At 47.4% G+C, this 16556-nt stretch overlaps 2 protein-coding genes and 1 pseudogene across 2 annotated transcripts in view; 2 read left to right on the forward strand and 1 right to left on the reverse strand.

Moving 5' to 3' along the window:
* Positions 1–16556, forward strand: part of LOC135536785 (thyroglobulin-like) — a 103192-nt gene that overhangs the window by 73420 nt on the left and 13216 nt on the right. Inside the window, exons 41-44 of the mRNA XM_064963016.1 lie at positions 1278–1482; positions 2981–3072; positions 3234–3389; positions 5201–5397. Of these exons, the coding sequence (XP_064819088.1) occupies positions 1278–1482; positions 2981–3072; positions 3234–3389; positions 5201–5397 (650 nt within the window). The remainder of the gene's footprint in view (positions 1–1277; positions 1483–2980; positions 3073–3233; positions 3390–5200; positions 5398–16556) is intronic.
* LOC135536783 (src-like-adapter) lies at positions 6842–13892 on the reverse strand. Its single transcript, XM_064963014.1, has 7 exons — positions 13510–13892; positions 11770–11908; positions 11342–11428; positions 10658–10755; positions 10033–10164; positions 8774–8903; positions 6842–7168 (listed from the first exon to the last, which is right to left on the reverse strand). The coding sequence occupies exons 1-7, from the start codon at positions 13589–13591 to the stop codon at positions 6913–6915; spliced, it is 924 nt and encodes a 307-aa protein (XP_064819086.1). The 5' UTR covers positions 13592–13892; the 3' UTR covers positions 6842–6912.
* On the forward strand, positions 13861–16263 carry LOC135536800 (uncharacterized; annotated as a pseudogene).

Genomic DNA, 16556 nt, shown 5'->3' on the forward strand with positions numbered 1-16556 from the left:
GACCCTGGGTCACTATACATCCCTGACCCTGGCTCACTATACATCCCTGACCCTGGCTCACTATACATCCCTGACCCTGGCTCACTATACATCCCTGACCCTGGCTCACTGTACATCCCTGGGTCACTATACATCCCTGACCCTGGCTCACTATACATCCCTGGGTCACTATACATCCCTGGGTCACTATACATCCCTGACCCTGGCTCACTATACATCCCTGACCCTGGCTCACTATACATCCCTGGCTCACTATACATCCCTGGGTCACTATACATCCCTGACCCTGGGTCACTATACATCCCTGACCCTGGGTCACTATACATCCCTGGCTCACTATACATCCCTGGGTCACTATACATCCCTGACCCTGGGTCACTATACATCCCTGACCCTGGGTCACTATACATCCCTGACCCTGGCTCACTATACATCCCTGACCCTGGGTCACTATACATCCCTGACCCTGGCTCACTATACATCCCTGACCCTGGGTCACTATACATCCCTGACCCTGGCTCACTATACATCCCTGGCTCACTATACATCCCTGGGTCACTATACATCCCTGACCCTGGGTCACTATACATCCCTGACCCTGGGTCACTATACATCCCTGACCCTGGCTCACTATACATCCCTGGCTCACTATACATCCCTGACCCACTATACATCCCTGACCCTGCCTCACTATACATCCCTGGGTCACTATACATCCCTGACCCTGGGTCACTATACATCCCTGACCCTGGGTCACTATACATCCCTGACCCTGGGTCACTATACATCCCTGTCCCTGGGTCACTATACATCCCTGTCCCTGGCTCACTATACATCCCTGGCTCACTATACATCCCTGACCCTGGGTCACTATACATCCCTGACCCTGGCTCACTATACATCCCTGACCCTGGCTCACTATACATCCCTGTCCCTGGCTCACTGTACATCCCTGTCCCTGGCTCACTATACATCCCTGACCCTGGCTCACTTTACTGCTGCTAATGTGACTAGTGTTTGAAGAAACAGAGATGTTTATTGGTGGGTTAGGTTGTGTCAGCGTACTTCCTGTAATGGTCATTATTATTAGAAAGCGTGATTTCTCATCTGAGAGGTGCTGGAGTTTTACAGCTGGTTGATTCCAGTCCAGACAGTATATCTGTCCCAAATGACACCCTGTTCCCTATATGGTGCATTACTTTTGCCCAGGGCCCATAGTTGTCCGTGTCAGTCCAGGCTTCCCTCTGACTGATGGTTATGTATTCTGTGGCATCCAGAACCCAAGGCGGCGTTGACGTCAGTGTTTATCCCGGCTCACGGAACGCTCCAGGGAGAGGCCGTGACAACGCTGCTCGGGTCAGACAGGAAGACAGTCAGACAGTTCTTGGGAGTTCCGTACGCTCGTCCTCCTATCAGAGCCCTCCGTTTCGTCCCCCCACAGCCTGCTGATTGGAGTGGGACATGGAATGCCACGATTACCAGGTAAACCACGACTCTGTGGAGGAAGATTTTTTTTAAAGATGTGTTATAAACGTTTTGTGTAATTTCATCCAGTAGTTTGGAAAGGGGTGTTCACAAGCCAAAACGGGTCCCTGAAAATGTTATTTCATAAAAATAAAAATCATAATATTGAACCTTTATTTAAGTAGGCAAGAACAAATTCTTATTCACAATTACTGCCTAGGAACAGTGGGTTAACTGCCTTGTTCAGGGGCAGAACGACAGATTTTTACCTTGTCAGCTCGGGGATTCGATCTAGCAACTTTTCGGTTACTGGTCCGACACGCTAACCACTATGAAATGTTACATCCTGGATTTTTTTATATATATACACTACCGTTAAAAAGTTTGGGGCCACTTAGAAATGTCCTTGTTTTTGAAAGAAAAGCAATTGAAATAACATAACATTTATCAGAAATAGTTAATGTTGTAAATGTCTACTGTAGCTGGAAACTGCAGAATTTGTATGGAATATCTACATAGGCTTACAGAGGCCCATTATCAGCAACCATCACTCCTGTGTTCCAATGGCACATTGTGTTAGCTAATCCAAGTCTATCATTTTAAAAGGCTAATTGATCATTAGAAAACCCTTTTGCAATCATGTTGGCACAGCTGGAAACTGTTGTTCTGATTAAACAAGCAATAAAACTGGCCTTCTTTAGATGAGCTGAGCATCTGGAGTATCAGCATTTGTGGGTTCGATTGCAGGCTCGAAATGGCCAGGCACAAAGATCTTTCTTCTGAAACGCATCAGTCTATTCTTGTTCTGAGAAATGAAGGCGATTCCATGCGAGAAATTGCAAAAACTGAAGATCTCGCATAACGCTGTGTGCTACTCCCTTCACAGAACAGTTCAAACTGGCTCTAACCAGAATAGAAAGAGGAGTGGGAGGCCCCGGTGCAAAACTGAACAAGAGGACAAGTACATTAGTGTCTAGTTGAGAAACAGATGCCTCGCAAGTCCTCAACTGGCAGCTTCATTAAATAGTACCCACAGAACACCAGTCTCAACGTCAACAGTGAAGAGGCAACTCCAGAATGCCTCAACTTCTATGATTTGTTATGAATTTGAATGGGGCTTAAGATCCCATTCAATCTCGAAGAATGTCTGTCTGAGTGTGTGTCTGTCTGAGTGTCTGCACGCCCGCCCGCCTAGAAGGCCAGCTTGTTGTTATGGATGTTTCCCATGGTAGACCCAGTTGTACCACATGCAGTGTGTTAATGTGTCCTCTAACCCTGTTGTTATGGATGTTTCCCATGGTAGACCCAGTTGTACCACATGCAGTGTGTTAATGTGTCCTCTAACCCTGTTGTTATGGATGTTTCCCATGGTAGACCCAGTTGTACCACATGCAGTGTGTTAATGTGTCCTCTAACCCTGTTGTTATGGATGTTTCCCATGGTAGACCCAGTTGTACCACATGCAGTGTGTTAATGTGTCCTCTAACCCTGTTGTTATGGATGTTTCCCATGGTAGACCCAGTTGTCTGCAGCCTGGAGCTGTGGAGTCATCAGCCAGCAGTGAGGACTGTCTGTATCTCAACATCTTCGTCCCCAGCGGCATCGTAAGTCACATTGTACCGATAGAGATCTTTGTTTCACTAGAAGTCCTGTTGACCTCTCCTTTATTAACCCCTCGACACCTCAAACACCACTCCACTACCGGTCCTTCAGATTGACAGTTGGTCTGCCGTGTCATTCCTGTTCTTGTCTTTTCCTCTGATAGAGAGGGAGTGCAGCGGTCCTGGTGTTCTTCCATAACCCGTCTGGAGCAGCCAGCGATGACACAGCATCTCTACTGGACGGCTCCTACCTGGCTGCCGTCGGCAACATCGTCGTGGTTACCGTCAACACCAGGGTTGCAGCGTTCGGATTCCTCAGCACAGGTGCTCCTCTTAACACACGTCAGAAGCAGCATTCAATTATCTTATAGGTTATATGCTTTCAAAAGTAACAAAAGACACAAACAAGTGCTGCCTTCTAAATCTGAACTCACAACTGGGTCTGAGAGCGCTGCTGAAATGGCATAATAAGTGAATGTAAATGTAGAGGGAAGATAGTGGACATGAAGTTAGAATCAGGTCACGATGAAAGTGAAGGGGAGAGGATGACATGTTTACTGTTGGTATTCTGCTGCCGTGGGGGGCTGAGAGGGCCCGGAGGGAGTGATGGGGGGGGGGGAGTAATGTGGGGGGGGAGATGAGGGGGAGGAAGAGATGGGAGAGATGAGGGAGAGATGAGAGGGGGGGGGGGGGTTGGGGAGAGATGAGGGGTGGGAGAAATTCATCTCTGCTGATGGTGTGTTCTGTGCTGATGGTGTGTTCTGTGCTGATGGTGTGTTCTGTGCTGATGGTGTGTTCTGTGCTGATGTGGCACTGAGAGGGAGGAGTGACTCTCTCCACAGTCAGCTAGCCAGCCAAAGCACACAGCTGGCACACTCACAGACATGTGGAAGGACTGTGTGTGTGTGTTCAAGTTTCAACTTTATTATCCTAGACTGCACGTTCTGTTTTAGAGTGATGTGTAGTCTTGGTGATAGGAGCCCTCAGCCAGCAACTCTAGAAGACCCTGCAACACAGCCACACCTCTAAACCACTGTTCCCTCCCAGACAGCCCTTCTATAAAGCCCTGCAACACAGCCACACCTACGAAACCACTGTCCCCTCCCACACAACTCTTCTATAAAGCCCTGCCACACCTCTAAACCCCTGGTCCCTCCCAGACAGCTCTTCTATAAAGCCCTGCCACACCTACTAAACCCCTGGTCCCTCCCAGACAGCTCTTCTATAAAGCCCTGCCACACCTACTAAACCCCTGGTCCCTCCCAGGCAGCTCTTCTATAAAGCCCTGCCACACCTCTAAACCACTGTTCCCTCCCAGACAGCCCTTCTATAAAGCCCTGCAACACAGCCACACCTACTAAACCACTGGCCCCTCCCAGACAGCTCTTCTATAAAGCCCTGCCACACCTACTAAACCCCTGGTCCCTCCCAGACAGCTCTTCTATAAAGCCCTGCCACACCTACTAAACCCCTGGTCCTTCCCAGACAGCTCTTCTATAAAGCCCTGCCACACCTACTAAACCCCTGGTCCCTCCCAGACAGCTCTTCTATAAAGCCCTGCCACACCTACTAAACCCCTGGTCCCTCCCAGACAGCTCTTCTATAAAGCCCTGCCACACCTACTAAACCCCTGGTCCCTCCCAGACAGCTCTTCTATAAAGCCCTGCCACACCTACTAAACCCCTGGTCCCTCCCAGACAGCCCTTCTATAAAGCCCTGCCACACCTACTAAACCCCTGGTCCCTCCCACACAGCTCTTCTATAAAGCCCTGCCACACCTACTAAACCCCTGGTCCCAGATATCTCTCTACCTATTGTCTTCTAGAGGGAGCTTTTCTAAAGCAACACTTTGGAATATTCCACGCTTTCTGTTTGCTGTTGCTGAGTGTATTCACATTCTTACCAGGCTTTGGTAAAATGATATTTGAAATCTATCCAATAGTTTCTTGGTCCATTCTTAGTGGGTAATTACAGTATTCATGTGCTGCAGTGGCTTTTGGAACCCAAATGGAATAAAAACATGTTGTTTGTATATTTTTGGAAATGATGTAGACGATAACACAAGTCACAACCCAAAGAACACATTGCGTTATATAAGTGTCTTGATAACAGCAGTGTGAACTGAATGCCTCTAGGCTCCACAGCCCTGCCAGGTAACGCCGGCTTCCAGGACCAGGTCGCCGCTCTGAAGTGGGTCCAGGAGAACATGGAGGCGTTCGGAGGTGACCCCAGGCTGGTGACGGTGGGGGCAGAGCGGAGTGGAGCCGACGTGGCCAGCCTACATCTGACCTCCCCCTCCTCGCGTGGTCTCTTCGACAGGATGCTGCTCATGGTAAGCTGACCTGTGACCCCTGATCCTCACTGACCTTCACCAAGAGTCCCAAATGGCGCTCTATTCCCTCTATAGTGTGCTGCTTTTGACCAGAGCCCCTATCAAAAGTAGTGCACTATAGTAGTGCGCTAAATAGGGCTATTGTGGATGTGTTACTAAGCCCTCGTGTGTAAATAATGCTGTTACAGTAACGGTCTTGACCATTCCAGCTGTTTACAACTAGTTTAGGCTGTCATGCAGTAACACCCTTGTGATTAATGGTCGGAATGTCACTGATTATGCAGCGTGACCGTCATCACAGTTTTACTTCCACGTTCACGGCATAGTCCAGTATGCTATGTCCTCTCTATACAGCAGGATATGTCCTCTCTATACAGCAGGATATGTCCTCTCTATACAGCAGGATATGTCCTCTCTATACAGCAGGATATGTCCTCTCTATACAGCAGGATATGTCCTCTCTATACAGCAGGATATGTCCTCTCTATACAGCAGGATATGTCCTCTCTATACAGCAGGATATGTCCTCTCTATACAGCAGGATATGTCCTCTCTATACAGCAGGATATGTCCTCTCTATACAGCAGGATATGTCCTCTCTATACAGCAGGATATGTCCTCTCTATACAGCAGGATATGTCCTCTCTATACAGCAGGATATGTCCTCTCTATACAGCAGGATATGTCCTCTCTATACAGCAGGATATGTCCTCTCTATACAGCAGGATATGTCCTCTCTACACAGCACTATGTCCTCTCTATACAGCAGGATATGTCCTCTCTATACAGCAGGATATGTCCTCTCTATACAGCACTATGTCCTCTCTACACAGCACTATGTCCTCTCTACACAGCAGGATATGTCCTCTCTATACAGCACTATGTCCTCTCTATACAGCAGGATTATGTCCTCTCTACACAGCAGGATATGTCCTCTCTATACAGCACTATGTCCTCTCTATACAGCAGGATATGTCCTCTCTACACAGCAGGATATGTCCTCTCTATACAGCAGGATATGTCCTCTCTACACAGCAGGATATGTCCTCTCTACACAGCAGGATATGTCCTCTCTACACAGCAGGATATGTCCTCTCTATACAGCAGGATATGTCCTCTCTATACAGCAGGATATGTCCTCTCTATACAGCAGGATATGTCCTCTCTATACAGCAGGATATGTCCTCTCTATACAGCAGGATTATGTCGTCTCTATACAGCAGGATAATGCCCTCTCTATACAGCAGGATAATGTCCTCTCTATACAGCAGGATATGTTCCTCTCTATACAGCAGGATATGTCCTCTCTATACAGCAGGATATGTCCTCTCTATACAGCAGGATATGTCCTCTCTATACAGCACTATGTCCTCTCTATACAGCAGGATATGTCCTCTCTATACAGCAGGATTATGTCCTCTCTATACAGCAGGATTATGTCCTCTCTATACAGCACTATGTCCTCTCTATACTGCAGGATATGTCCTCTCTATACATTTAAGGCCATATCCAGTCTTAAGAGTTCAGGAGGATGGCTTGTGCGTACATCCCTTCCTCTTCCTCTTCCAGTGCTGTAGTGCTGAGTCCGTGACCGTTACCGGGAGGTACACACACACTGCTCCTCCTCTTATTCCTCCTCCAGCTGCTGCTCTTCCTCTCCTTCCTCATGTCCCCCAGAGACATGTAGGAGGAGACTGTGTTCCGCAAGCCAAAGCTGATCATAGAGTCTCTGTTGCCGGGGTAACGATGAGGCTGGTCTGTCAGCTCCGAGCTGAGGTTAGAATAGATATGATGCAGCGTTAGTCTGTTATCTATCACTGATAAAGTACATTGAAAGCTAAACTCAAAAATAAGCTCAAACATATATGTAATTGTCAGACTCCATGAAACTCCCAGAGAGGGGTCGTGACAGATACAGATGGATGGGGAGAAACAAGGTTGGAGAGAGAGGGACTGAAGGCGGGGAGAGAGGGACTGAAGGCGGGGAGAGAGGGACTGAAGGCGGGGAGAGAGGGGGACTGAAGGCGGGGAGAGAGGGGGACTGAAGGCGGGGAGAGAGGGGGCTGAAGGCGGGGAGAGAGGGGCTGAAGGCGGGTAGAGAGGGGCTGAAGGCGGGTAGAGAGGGGCTGAAGGCGGGGAGAGAGGGGCTGAAGGCGGGGAGAGAGGGGGACTGAAGGCGGGGAGAGAGGGGCTGAAGGCGGGTAGAGAGGGGCTGAAGGCGGGGAGAGAGGGGCTGAAGGCGGGGAGAGAGGGGGCTGAAGGCGGGGAGAGAGGGCTGAAGGCGGGGAGAGAGGGGCTGAAGGCGGGGAGAGAGGGGATGAAGGCGGGGAGAGAGGGGCTGAAGGCGGGGAGAGAGGGGCTGAAGGCGGGGAGAGAGGGGGGCTGAAGGCGGGGAGAGAGGGGCTGAAGGCGGGGAGAGAGGGGGCTGAAGGCGGGGAGAGAGGGATGAAGGCGGGGAGAGAGGGGGGCTGAAGGCGGGGAGAGAGGGGCTGAAGGCGGGGAGAGAGGGGGCTGAAGGCGGGGAGAGAGGGGCTGAAGGCGGGGAGAGAGGGGGCTGAAGGCGGGGAGAGAGGGATGAAGGCGGGGAGAGAGAGGGGGCTGAAGGCGGGGAGAGAGAGGGGCTGAAGGCGGGGAGAGAGGGGGCTGAAGGCGGGGAGAGAGGGATGAAGGCGGGGAGAGAGGGGCTGAAGGCGGGGGAGAGAGGGGCTGAAGGCGGGGAGAGGGGGCTGAAGGCGGGGAGAGAGGGGGCTGAAGGCGGGGAGAGGGGGCTGAAGGCGGGGAGAGGGGGCTGAAGGCGGGGAGAGGGGGCTGAAGGCGGGAGAGAGGGGGCTGAAGGCGGGGAGAGAGGGAAGAAGGCGGGGAGAGAGGGATGAAGGCGGGGGAGAGGGGCTGAAGGCGGGGAGAGAGGGGCTGAAGGCGGGGAGAGAGGGGGCTGAAGGCGGGGAGAGGGGGCTGAAGGCGGGGAGAGGGGGGCTGAAGGCGGGGAGAGAGGGGGCTGAAGGCGGGGAGAGAGGGAAGAAGGCGGGGAGAGAGGGATGAAGGCGGGGAGAGAGGGGCTGAAGGCGGGGAGAGAGGGGCTGAAGGCGGGGAGAGAGGGGCTGAAGGCGGGGAGAGAGGGGGACTGAAGGCGGGGAGAGAGGGATGAAGGCGGGGAGAGAGGGGGACTGAAGGCGGGGAGAGAGGGATGAAGGCGGGGAGAGAGGGGGACTGAAGGCGGGGAGAGAGGGATGAAGGCGGGGAGAGAGGGATGAAGGCGGGGAGAGAGGGATGAAGGCAGGGAGAGAGGTATGAAGGCAGGGAGAGAGGGATGAAGGCAGGGAGAAAGGGATGAAGGCAGGGAGAAAGGGAAAGAGGTCAACGTTAGAGAAAGAGGTACCTGTTGACGTCTTTCCAGTCGAAGTTGTTGTGCATCACCACAGGGGGTGCCTGGGAGGCCAGGTTGAGGTTGCCATTGGTTACAGCCTGACAGGGGGTGGTGAGAATACAGCACAGGCCGTCTGCACAATCTGTCAAAGAGGAGGGGCCACTGTCGTTACCAGAAACCATACCCAGCTCTCCTGTGGTTATAACCAGTGAGCTACCAGAAACCATACGCAGCTCTCATGTGGTTATAACCAGTGAGCTACCAGAAACCATACGCAGCTCTCATGTGGTTATAACCAGTGAGCTACCAGAAACCATACACAGTGACTAAAATATAAATGTACAAGGACACATTAATGACACAAGGAGAGCACCGGAGCTGAGTATCTTCCACATCCTCAAAATAGCCAACATCAGCAATGTACTTCAACCACACTATACAGCTCGTATGACTCCACTTAGTGAATGTAGTATAGCAGCATTGCAGTGCGTTGGAGTTGGTGCGGCTTGAAAGAGTCAATAATTCCACGTTAGAAAGTGATAACTACCGGTGGTGTCACAAGTTAAAAAATAATGAATAGTTCCAACCTTTATAATAATAGTAGACTTATCAGCTCATGGTTCCTATAAATAGATTCACATGGAGTCTACATGTGTTTCACTTTAATGTCAGATTGTAATGTTCAGCAGATTTGTTGGTGTCCCGGGAAAAAACTCTTTATTACATTTTTTTTTTCACAGATTATGAAGAGGGATGACTACTTTAATCACAACCCTTTCACAGATTATGAAGAGGGATGACTACTTTAATCACGACCCTTTCACAGATTATGAAGAGGGATGGCTACTTTAATCATGACCCTTTCACAGATTATGAAGAGGGATGACTACTTTAATCATGACCCTTTCACAGATTATGAAGAGGGATGACTACTTTAATCATGAACCTTTCTCAGATTATGAAGAGGGATGACTACTTTAATCATGAACCTTTCACAGATTATGAAGGGGGATGACTACTTTAATCATGAACCTTTCACAGATTATGAAGGGAGGGTGACTACTTTAATCATGACCCTTTCACAGATTATGAAGGGGGGGGGGGGGTGACTACTTTAATCATGACCCTTTCACAGATTATGAAGGGGGGGGTGACTAATTTAAATTTCTGTTTAAAAATTAAAAAAATCTACAAAAAGTGAAGTAGAAGGTTTACGATGAATAGATTTGGACTAAATGTCCATGATCATGTCACAGGGGATTGTTATTTACCAGAGTAGTGGTTGACGAGGTCCTCGAGACACTGGAAGGTTAGACCAGGAGAGATGTAGTACCAGTTGTTGGGAAGGCGAATAATACGATAGTGTACCACAACCCTGTGCCGTACAGACAGGGTATACACTCCTACAACACCACACAGGCAGGGAAAAACAAGACGTTATTACATCTGTTTTTAAAGTTGGTTGATTTTGGTTGATCATTTTAGTAGTTGATTGTGAGAGAATCTATCGGCAGTCCCGCAGTCGAAGTTTATAACTCCAGCTTTTATATGTACCATTTATTTAGGACATTTAGCGAACACCTTTATCCTAAGTGACTTACAGTAGTTGTTGCTTGCGTACCCACAACCATCGCGTTGCGAGCACCATGCTCTACAAACGGAGCACCACAAGGAGCACCACAAGGGGCACCACAAGGGGCACCACAAGGGGCACCACAAGGGGCACCACAAGGAGCACCACAAGGGGCACCACAAGGGGCACCACAAGGGGCACCACAGGGGGCACCACAAGGGGCACCACAAGGGGCACCACAAGGAGCACCACAAGGGGCACCACAAGGGGCACCACAATTCCATTTAAGTTACGGTCCAGACGTCTGTCTCTTGGCCACTCACCTTTTTGACTTTCTCTTATCATGAAGGAGCCAGCTCTGTTTCCAGGCAGACGAAGCAGCTCCTCTGCTTTGGGTCGGGCCACCCCTTCAAACAACCAGCTAAATGAATACAGAATACCAATCAACCATGTTCATAAAGCATGTATTTTCATGGCCTTAGAACCCACATAAAACAACCAGCTATGAAGAACGATTGAAACATGACCACTGGCTGTTTTAATCATAATGGTATCATAGATGCTATCGCCTTCCCCTTTTCAGAATACCAAGCCTTAAACCATTATCGTCAGCTATCATCCGACACTGGACTAGGAAAGTGTTAGGTTAGTATATCTTTTAATTTTTAATTTTTAAAAACGTATCTATTTATTTTTATTTTTTACCTAACACTTATTTTTCTTAAAACTGCATTGTTGGTTAAGGGATTGTAAGTTAGCATTTCACTGTACGGTCTACTACACCTGTTGTATTTGGCACATTTTTGGGGGATTTAAACGTGATTTGATGTAGGAGGCAGATGACTTGACAGTGGACTGTGTCAGGTAGGTTAGTGTTTGTGAGTTCACCTACCTGTGATAGACCTTGACAGTGGACTGTGACAGTGTCAGGTAGGTTAGTATTCGTGAGTTAACCTACCCGTGATAGACCTTGACAGTGTCAGGTAGGTTAGTGTGAGTTCACCTACCCGTGATAGACCTTGGCCACATGGTTGTTGGGGATGTAGTTCTCATATCCTGTTTGGACAGAAGAAACCCTCCACCAGTAACCCTCCCTGACAGAAGAGAAGAAAGGGAAGAAGGAGATTGAGTCCCGAATAGCACCCTATTCCTTATTTAGTTAACTGTTATAGACCAATAGGGCTCTGGTCAAAAGTAGAATTGGTCAGATTTGACCCCTGTCTCTCTCAGTCTAGTCAAACAGATCAGCTCTTAGAGGAGGTGGTGTTGTGTTGAGGGAGAGAATGTGGAAGATTAGGTCTGCGTCCCAAATTGCCCCCTTGTCCCTAGATAGTGCCCTACGTTTGACCAGGACTCATAGGGCTCTGGTCAAAAGTAGGGCACTATCTAGGGACTAGTTCTTAGTTCTTAGATTCAGTTGGGTTCAGTCACTCACTCTGCCAGGAGTCTCAGTCTCTCTCCTATCCTGAAGAGAGGCACGCTGACATCTGCAGAGGGGTAGTCAGACAAGACTACCAGGGTTTCACTGACATCTGCAGAGGTGTAGTCAGACAGGACTCTCAGGGTATCATTGTCTGGAGAGAAGAGTAAATATATATATATATATATATATATATATATTTTTTTGTACAGCATATTGGATGACTGTCATTCATATTCCATTCACCCAGCTCAATGTAACATTGATAGGTTTAGGCTACTACATGATACTCTAATTTCCCCTATACCCATCATGAGGTTGCTACAACCTAGCCTATGAATTAAAGTTTACAATGGTAGGTGCACACAGGTCGAGAGAAAATGTGACAGACAGTAACACATTCATTAACCCCTTGCACACTCTTGCCTGCATCTAGCTGATCTAGAGTGTAAATCAGTTGTAAACAAGAGTTTCTATTGGACAAATTCAGGTGCATTTATCCCCGTTTCTTTCCTTTTGCTTCCGTTTAAGAAATCTTTTCAACAGAATCGGCGGAATGAATACACCCCTGATCACATACAAACAGTTCACTTTCATAGCAGCCACATACAAACAACATGATTCCTTTGGAAGTTGTATAACTCATTGCACCTCGTCTCTCTCTCCTCCTCTCACCCTTTTCCCTTTCGCTTGTGGACTTCAGTGCACAATACATCAGCTGCCTGTGACCACCTTTCCAAATGCCGTGTACTGGTGTACTATCTCAATTTGACCAGTTTCTCACAGCAGGGAAATAATCCTGCAGCAGCAGGAAATGTAAATTATTATGTGGATTATAATTAATGGACTTTATTGTAGGTTAAGAAAAATGAAGTCTGACATTTTGAAGTGGAAATTACAAATGTTAAGAAGCCTTTTTAAACCTTGTATAGACCACAATTTGCATTTCCTTCTGCAAAGGAAAATTATCTGCGACAACAGGGTGATCAAATTAAGAGAGTACATCTGTACAGTATCTGCCAATCACAGCGAAAGCAAAAGTGTTATCAGGTCGTCCATATCAGATGAAGATTATATTATTTTTCCATTCAGTCAACAGCTCTTGGACGGTCATTTCAAGATGCTGAATGCTCACACACTGATGCTATTACAAAAATATTTAAAAAAGATATTTTTTTGTTATTTTTTTTTAGATATGAGTACATGTTGTGGAGGGGTAGGGAAGTAGGATGCTGTTCGTTATTTCATTTAATGAAGAAATGTGTTTTATATTGCATAATGGTCCAGTAAAAAGCAAGAGGTGACACACCCATGTTGGTAGAGGTGCAGACTAATGGAATAGTAAACCGTCTACAACAGAAAGTCATACAGTACACTGCATATATGCTCCCAACAATTTAATGGGTAAACAAAATGTTGAAAATTGCAGTTGTTTGGCCACAGTTTGCATGAGAGGAACCTTGTTTATTTTGGGTGAAATTATGCAAATGTTTTCACATACACAGAGCAGTACAGGGCCAGTACAGCTTATGAAACCAAGTCACTCCACCCTTACTTAAAATATTACATCAAATGAACCATTTCCCATCAGAGACAATCTGCGATTCCAAGCGTTTAAATTAATAGTTTTATAGACATTGATTCTTGAAGAATACAAAACAAATTTGAATCCCAGATTGCCCCTTTTAACAGAATCCTTTCATTAATAAAACGATCATTACCAAAATACAGACTTCCTTAACCAGAGAGACTTACTTCTCAGAAAGGGATCAGAGCTGGTGTTGGTGTCATCTCCATTCCCTGGCATAGCGACTGGGCTGGTCCAGATGTTCCCCATGTCTGGTCAGAGAGCCTTGTTGATCATTTGGATGCAGGAATAAAGAGCTGGGAAGTAGCAGTGCTATGTGTGCTTGCCTCTCATTCCTTTATCTCGCGATTTAGCCCAGCACTGGTATTCTCCAGTTTAGCATGTGGATATCATCACCCTTTCCTCAGATAGACTTACCCTACCAGTCTGTAGCAGCCTCCGTCGTTATACCTAATATAACCAATATTTGGTGTAATATAGCCGGAATTATAATGTAATATAGCCTGAATTAGCTTAGCATGATGCTACGGTACTGTATAACGGTGATAAGCAGCAGCGCATCAGTCTATTCTAGTCATCCTGCCAATCTGTTTTTGTTGATCTCATCTAGTCACTTCCTCACTAATGGGGAAGTTGTGACTTGTTTTTCACCACATTTTTCCACTCCTGAAATAGACTAATCACCACAGTGTTGAAGCCAATAGATGAGACTAATCACCACAGTGCTGTAGCCAATAGATGATACTAATCACCACAGTGTTGAAGCCAATAGATGATACTAATCACCACAGTGCTGTAGCCAATAGATGATACTAATCACCACAGTGCTGTAGCCAATAGATGACAGACTAATCACCACAGTGCTGTAGCCAATAGATGAGACTAATCACCACAGTGCTGTAGCCAATAGATGAGACTAATCACCACAGTGCTGTAGCCAATAGATGAGACTAATCACCACAGTGCTGTAGCCAATAGATGAGACTAATCACCACAGTGCTGTAGCCAATAGATGAGACTAATCACCACAGTGCTGTAGCCAATAGATGAGACTAATCACCACAGTGCTGTAGCCAATAGATGACAGACTAATCACCACAGTGCTGTAGCCAATAGATGACAGACTAATCACCACAGTGTTTTAGCCAATAGATGACAGACTAATCACCACAGTGCTGTAGCCAATAGATGACAGACTAATCACCACAGTGTTGTAGCCAATAGATGACAGACTAATCACCACAGTGCTGTAGCCAATAGATGACAGACTAATCACCACAGTGTTGTAGCCAATAGGTGACAGACTAATCACCACAGTGCTGTAGCCAATAGATGACAGGCTAATCACCACAGTGCTGTAGCTAATAGATGACAGACTAATCACCACAGTGATGTAGCCAATAGATGAGACTAATCACCACAGTGCTGTAGCCAATAGATGAGACTAATCACCACAGTGCTGTAGCCAATAGATGACAGACTAATCACCACAGTGTTTTAGCCAATAGATGACAGACTAATCACCACAGTGCTGTAGCCAATAGATGACAGACTAATCACCACAGTGTTGTAGCCAATAGATGACAGACTAATCACCACAGTGTTGTAGCCAATAGGTGACAGACTAATCACCACAGTGCTGTAGCCAATAGATGACAGGCTAATCACCACAGTGCTGTAGCCAATAGATGAGACTAAACACCACAGTGCTGTAGCTAATAGATGACAGACTAATCACCACAGTGCTGAAGCTCATAGATGACCAGACAGCATTCAAGTAAACACCCTCCTCCCACACATCTCCCCCCTCAAGATCAGCATTCCCACAATGCACCACGAGGACCTGCGACACCTGGTCAGCCCGCTGCCCTCTCCGACAGGGACCCTCAGTGTTCCTAACTCGTGCGGGGTCATCGGGTTATCGCTATGGACGCAACGTGACATCTGACCTCCAGTTGGCTGCGGAGTTCGCTGCCAAGGCTGTCTCCGAGCAACAGCGGGGCGTTGCCGAGCAACACGGAGAGTCCGGAGGCGGAGACAGCCCCAAGGATGAATCGAAGCCTCCCTACTCGTACGCCCAGTTGATAGTCCAGGCCATCTCTTCAGCACCAGACAGACAGCTGACCCTGTCTGGAATCTACACACATATCACCAAACACTACCCCTACTATCGCACTGCTGACAAGGGCTGGCAGGTAACTAGACACATCACCTACCCCCAGGTAACTAGACACATCACCTACCCCCAGGTAACTAGACACATCACCTACCCCTACTACCAGGTAACTAGACACATCACCTACCCCCAGGTAACTAGACACATCACCAACCCCTACCACCAGGTAACTAGACACATCACCTACCACCAGGTAACTAGACACATCACCTACCCCCAGGTAACTAGACACATCACCTACCACCAGGTAACTAGACACATCACCTACTACCAGGTAACTAGACACATCACCTACCCCCAGGTAACTAGACACATCACCTACCCCCAGGTAACTAGACACATCACCAACCCCTACCACCAGGTAACTAGACACGTCACCTACCCCCAGGTAACTAGACACATCACCTACCCCCAGGTAACTAGACACATCACCTACCCCCAGGTAACTAGACACATCACCAACCCCTACCACCAGGTAACTAGACACGTCACCAACCCCTACTACCAGGTAACTAGACACATCACCTACCCTCAGGTAACATGTATCTTATACAATTTTAAAAGGTAATCTTGTTGTTAATCCCACCAAAGTGTCCAATTTCAAATAGGCTTTACAGCAAAAGCACCACAAACGATTGTTAGGTCACTGCCAAGTCACAGAAATTCGGCCATTTTTCCAGCCAAAGAGAGGAGTCACAAAAAGCACAAATGGCGATACAATTAATCACTAACCTTTGATGATCTTCATCAGATGACACTCATAGGACTTCATGTAACAGAATACATATGTTTTGTTTGATAAAGTACATATTTATATCAAAAAATCTCAGTATACATTGGCGCGTTATGTTCACTAGTTCCAAAAACATCTGGTGATATAGCAGAGCCTCGTCATTTTACAGAAATACTATAAATGTAGATGAAAATACAGTTGTTAGACATGGAAATATAGATACACTTCTCCTTATTAATGCAACTGCTGTGTCAGATTTTAAAAAACTTCACGGAAAAAGCAAACCATGCAATAATCTGAGTGCA

The sequence above is a fragment of the Oncorhynchus masou genome, unplaced genomic scaffold (assembly GCF_036934945.1).
Source record: "Oncorhynchus masou masou isolate Uvic2021 unplaced genomic scaffold, UVic_Omas_1.1 unplaced_scaffold_664, whole genome shotgun sequence".
Classification (NCBI taxonomy): domain Eukaryota; kingdom Metazoa; phylum Chordata; class Actinopteri; order Salmoniformes; family Salmonidae; genus Oncorhynchus; species Oncorhynchus masou.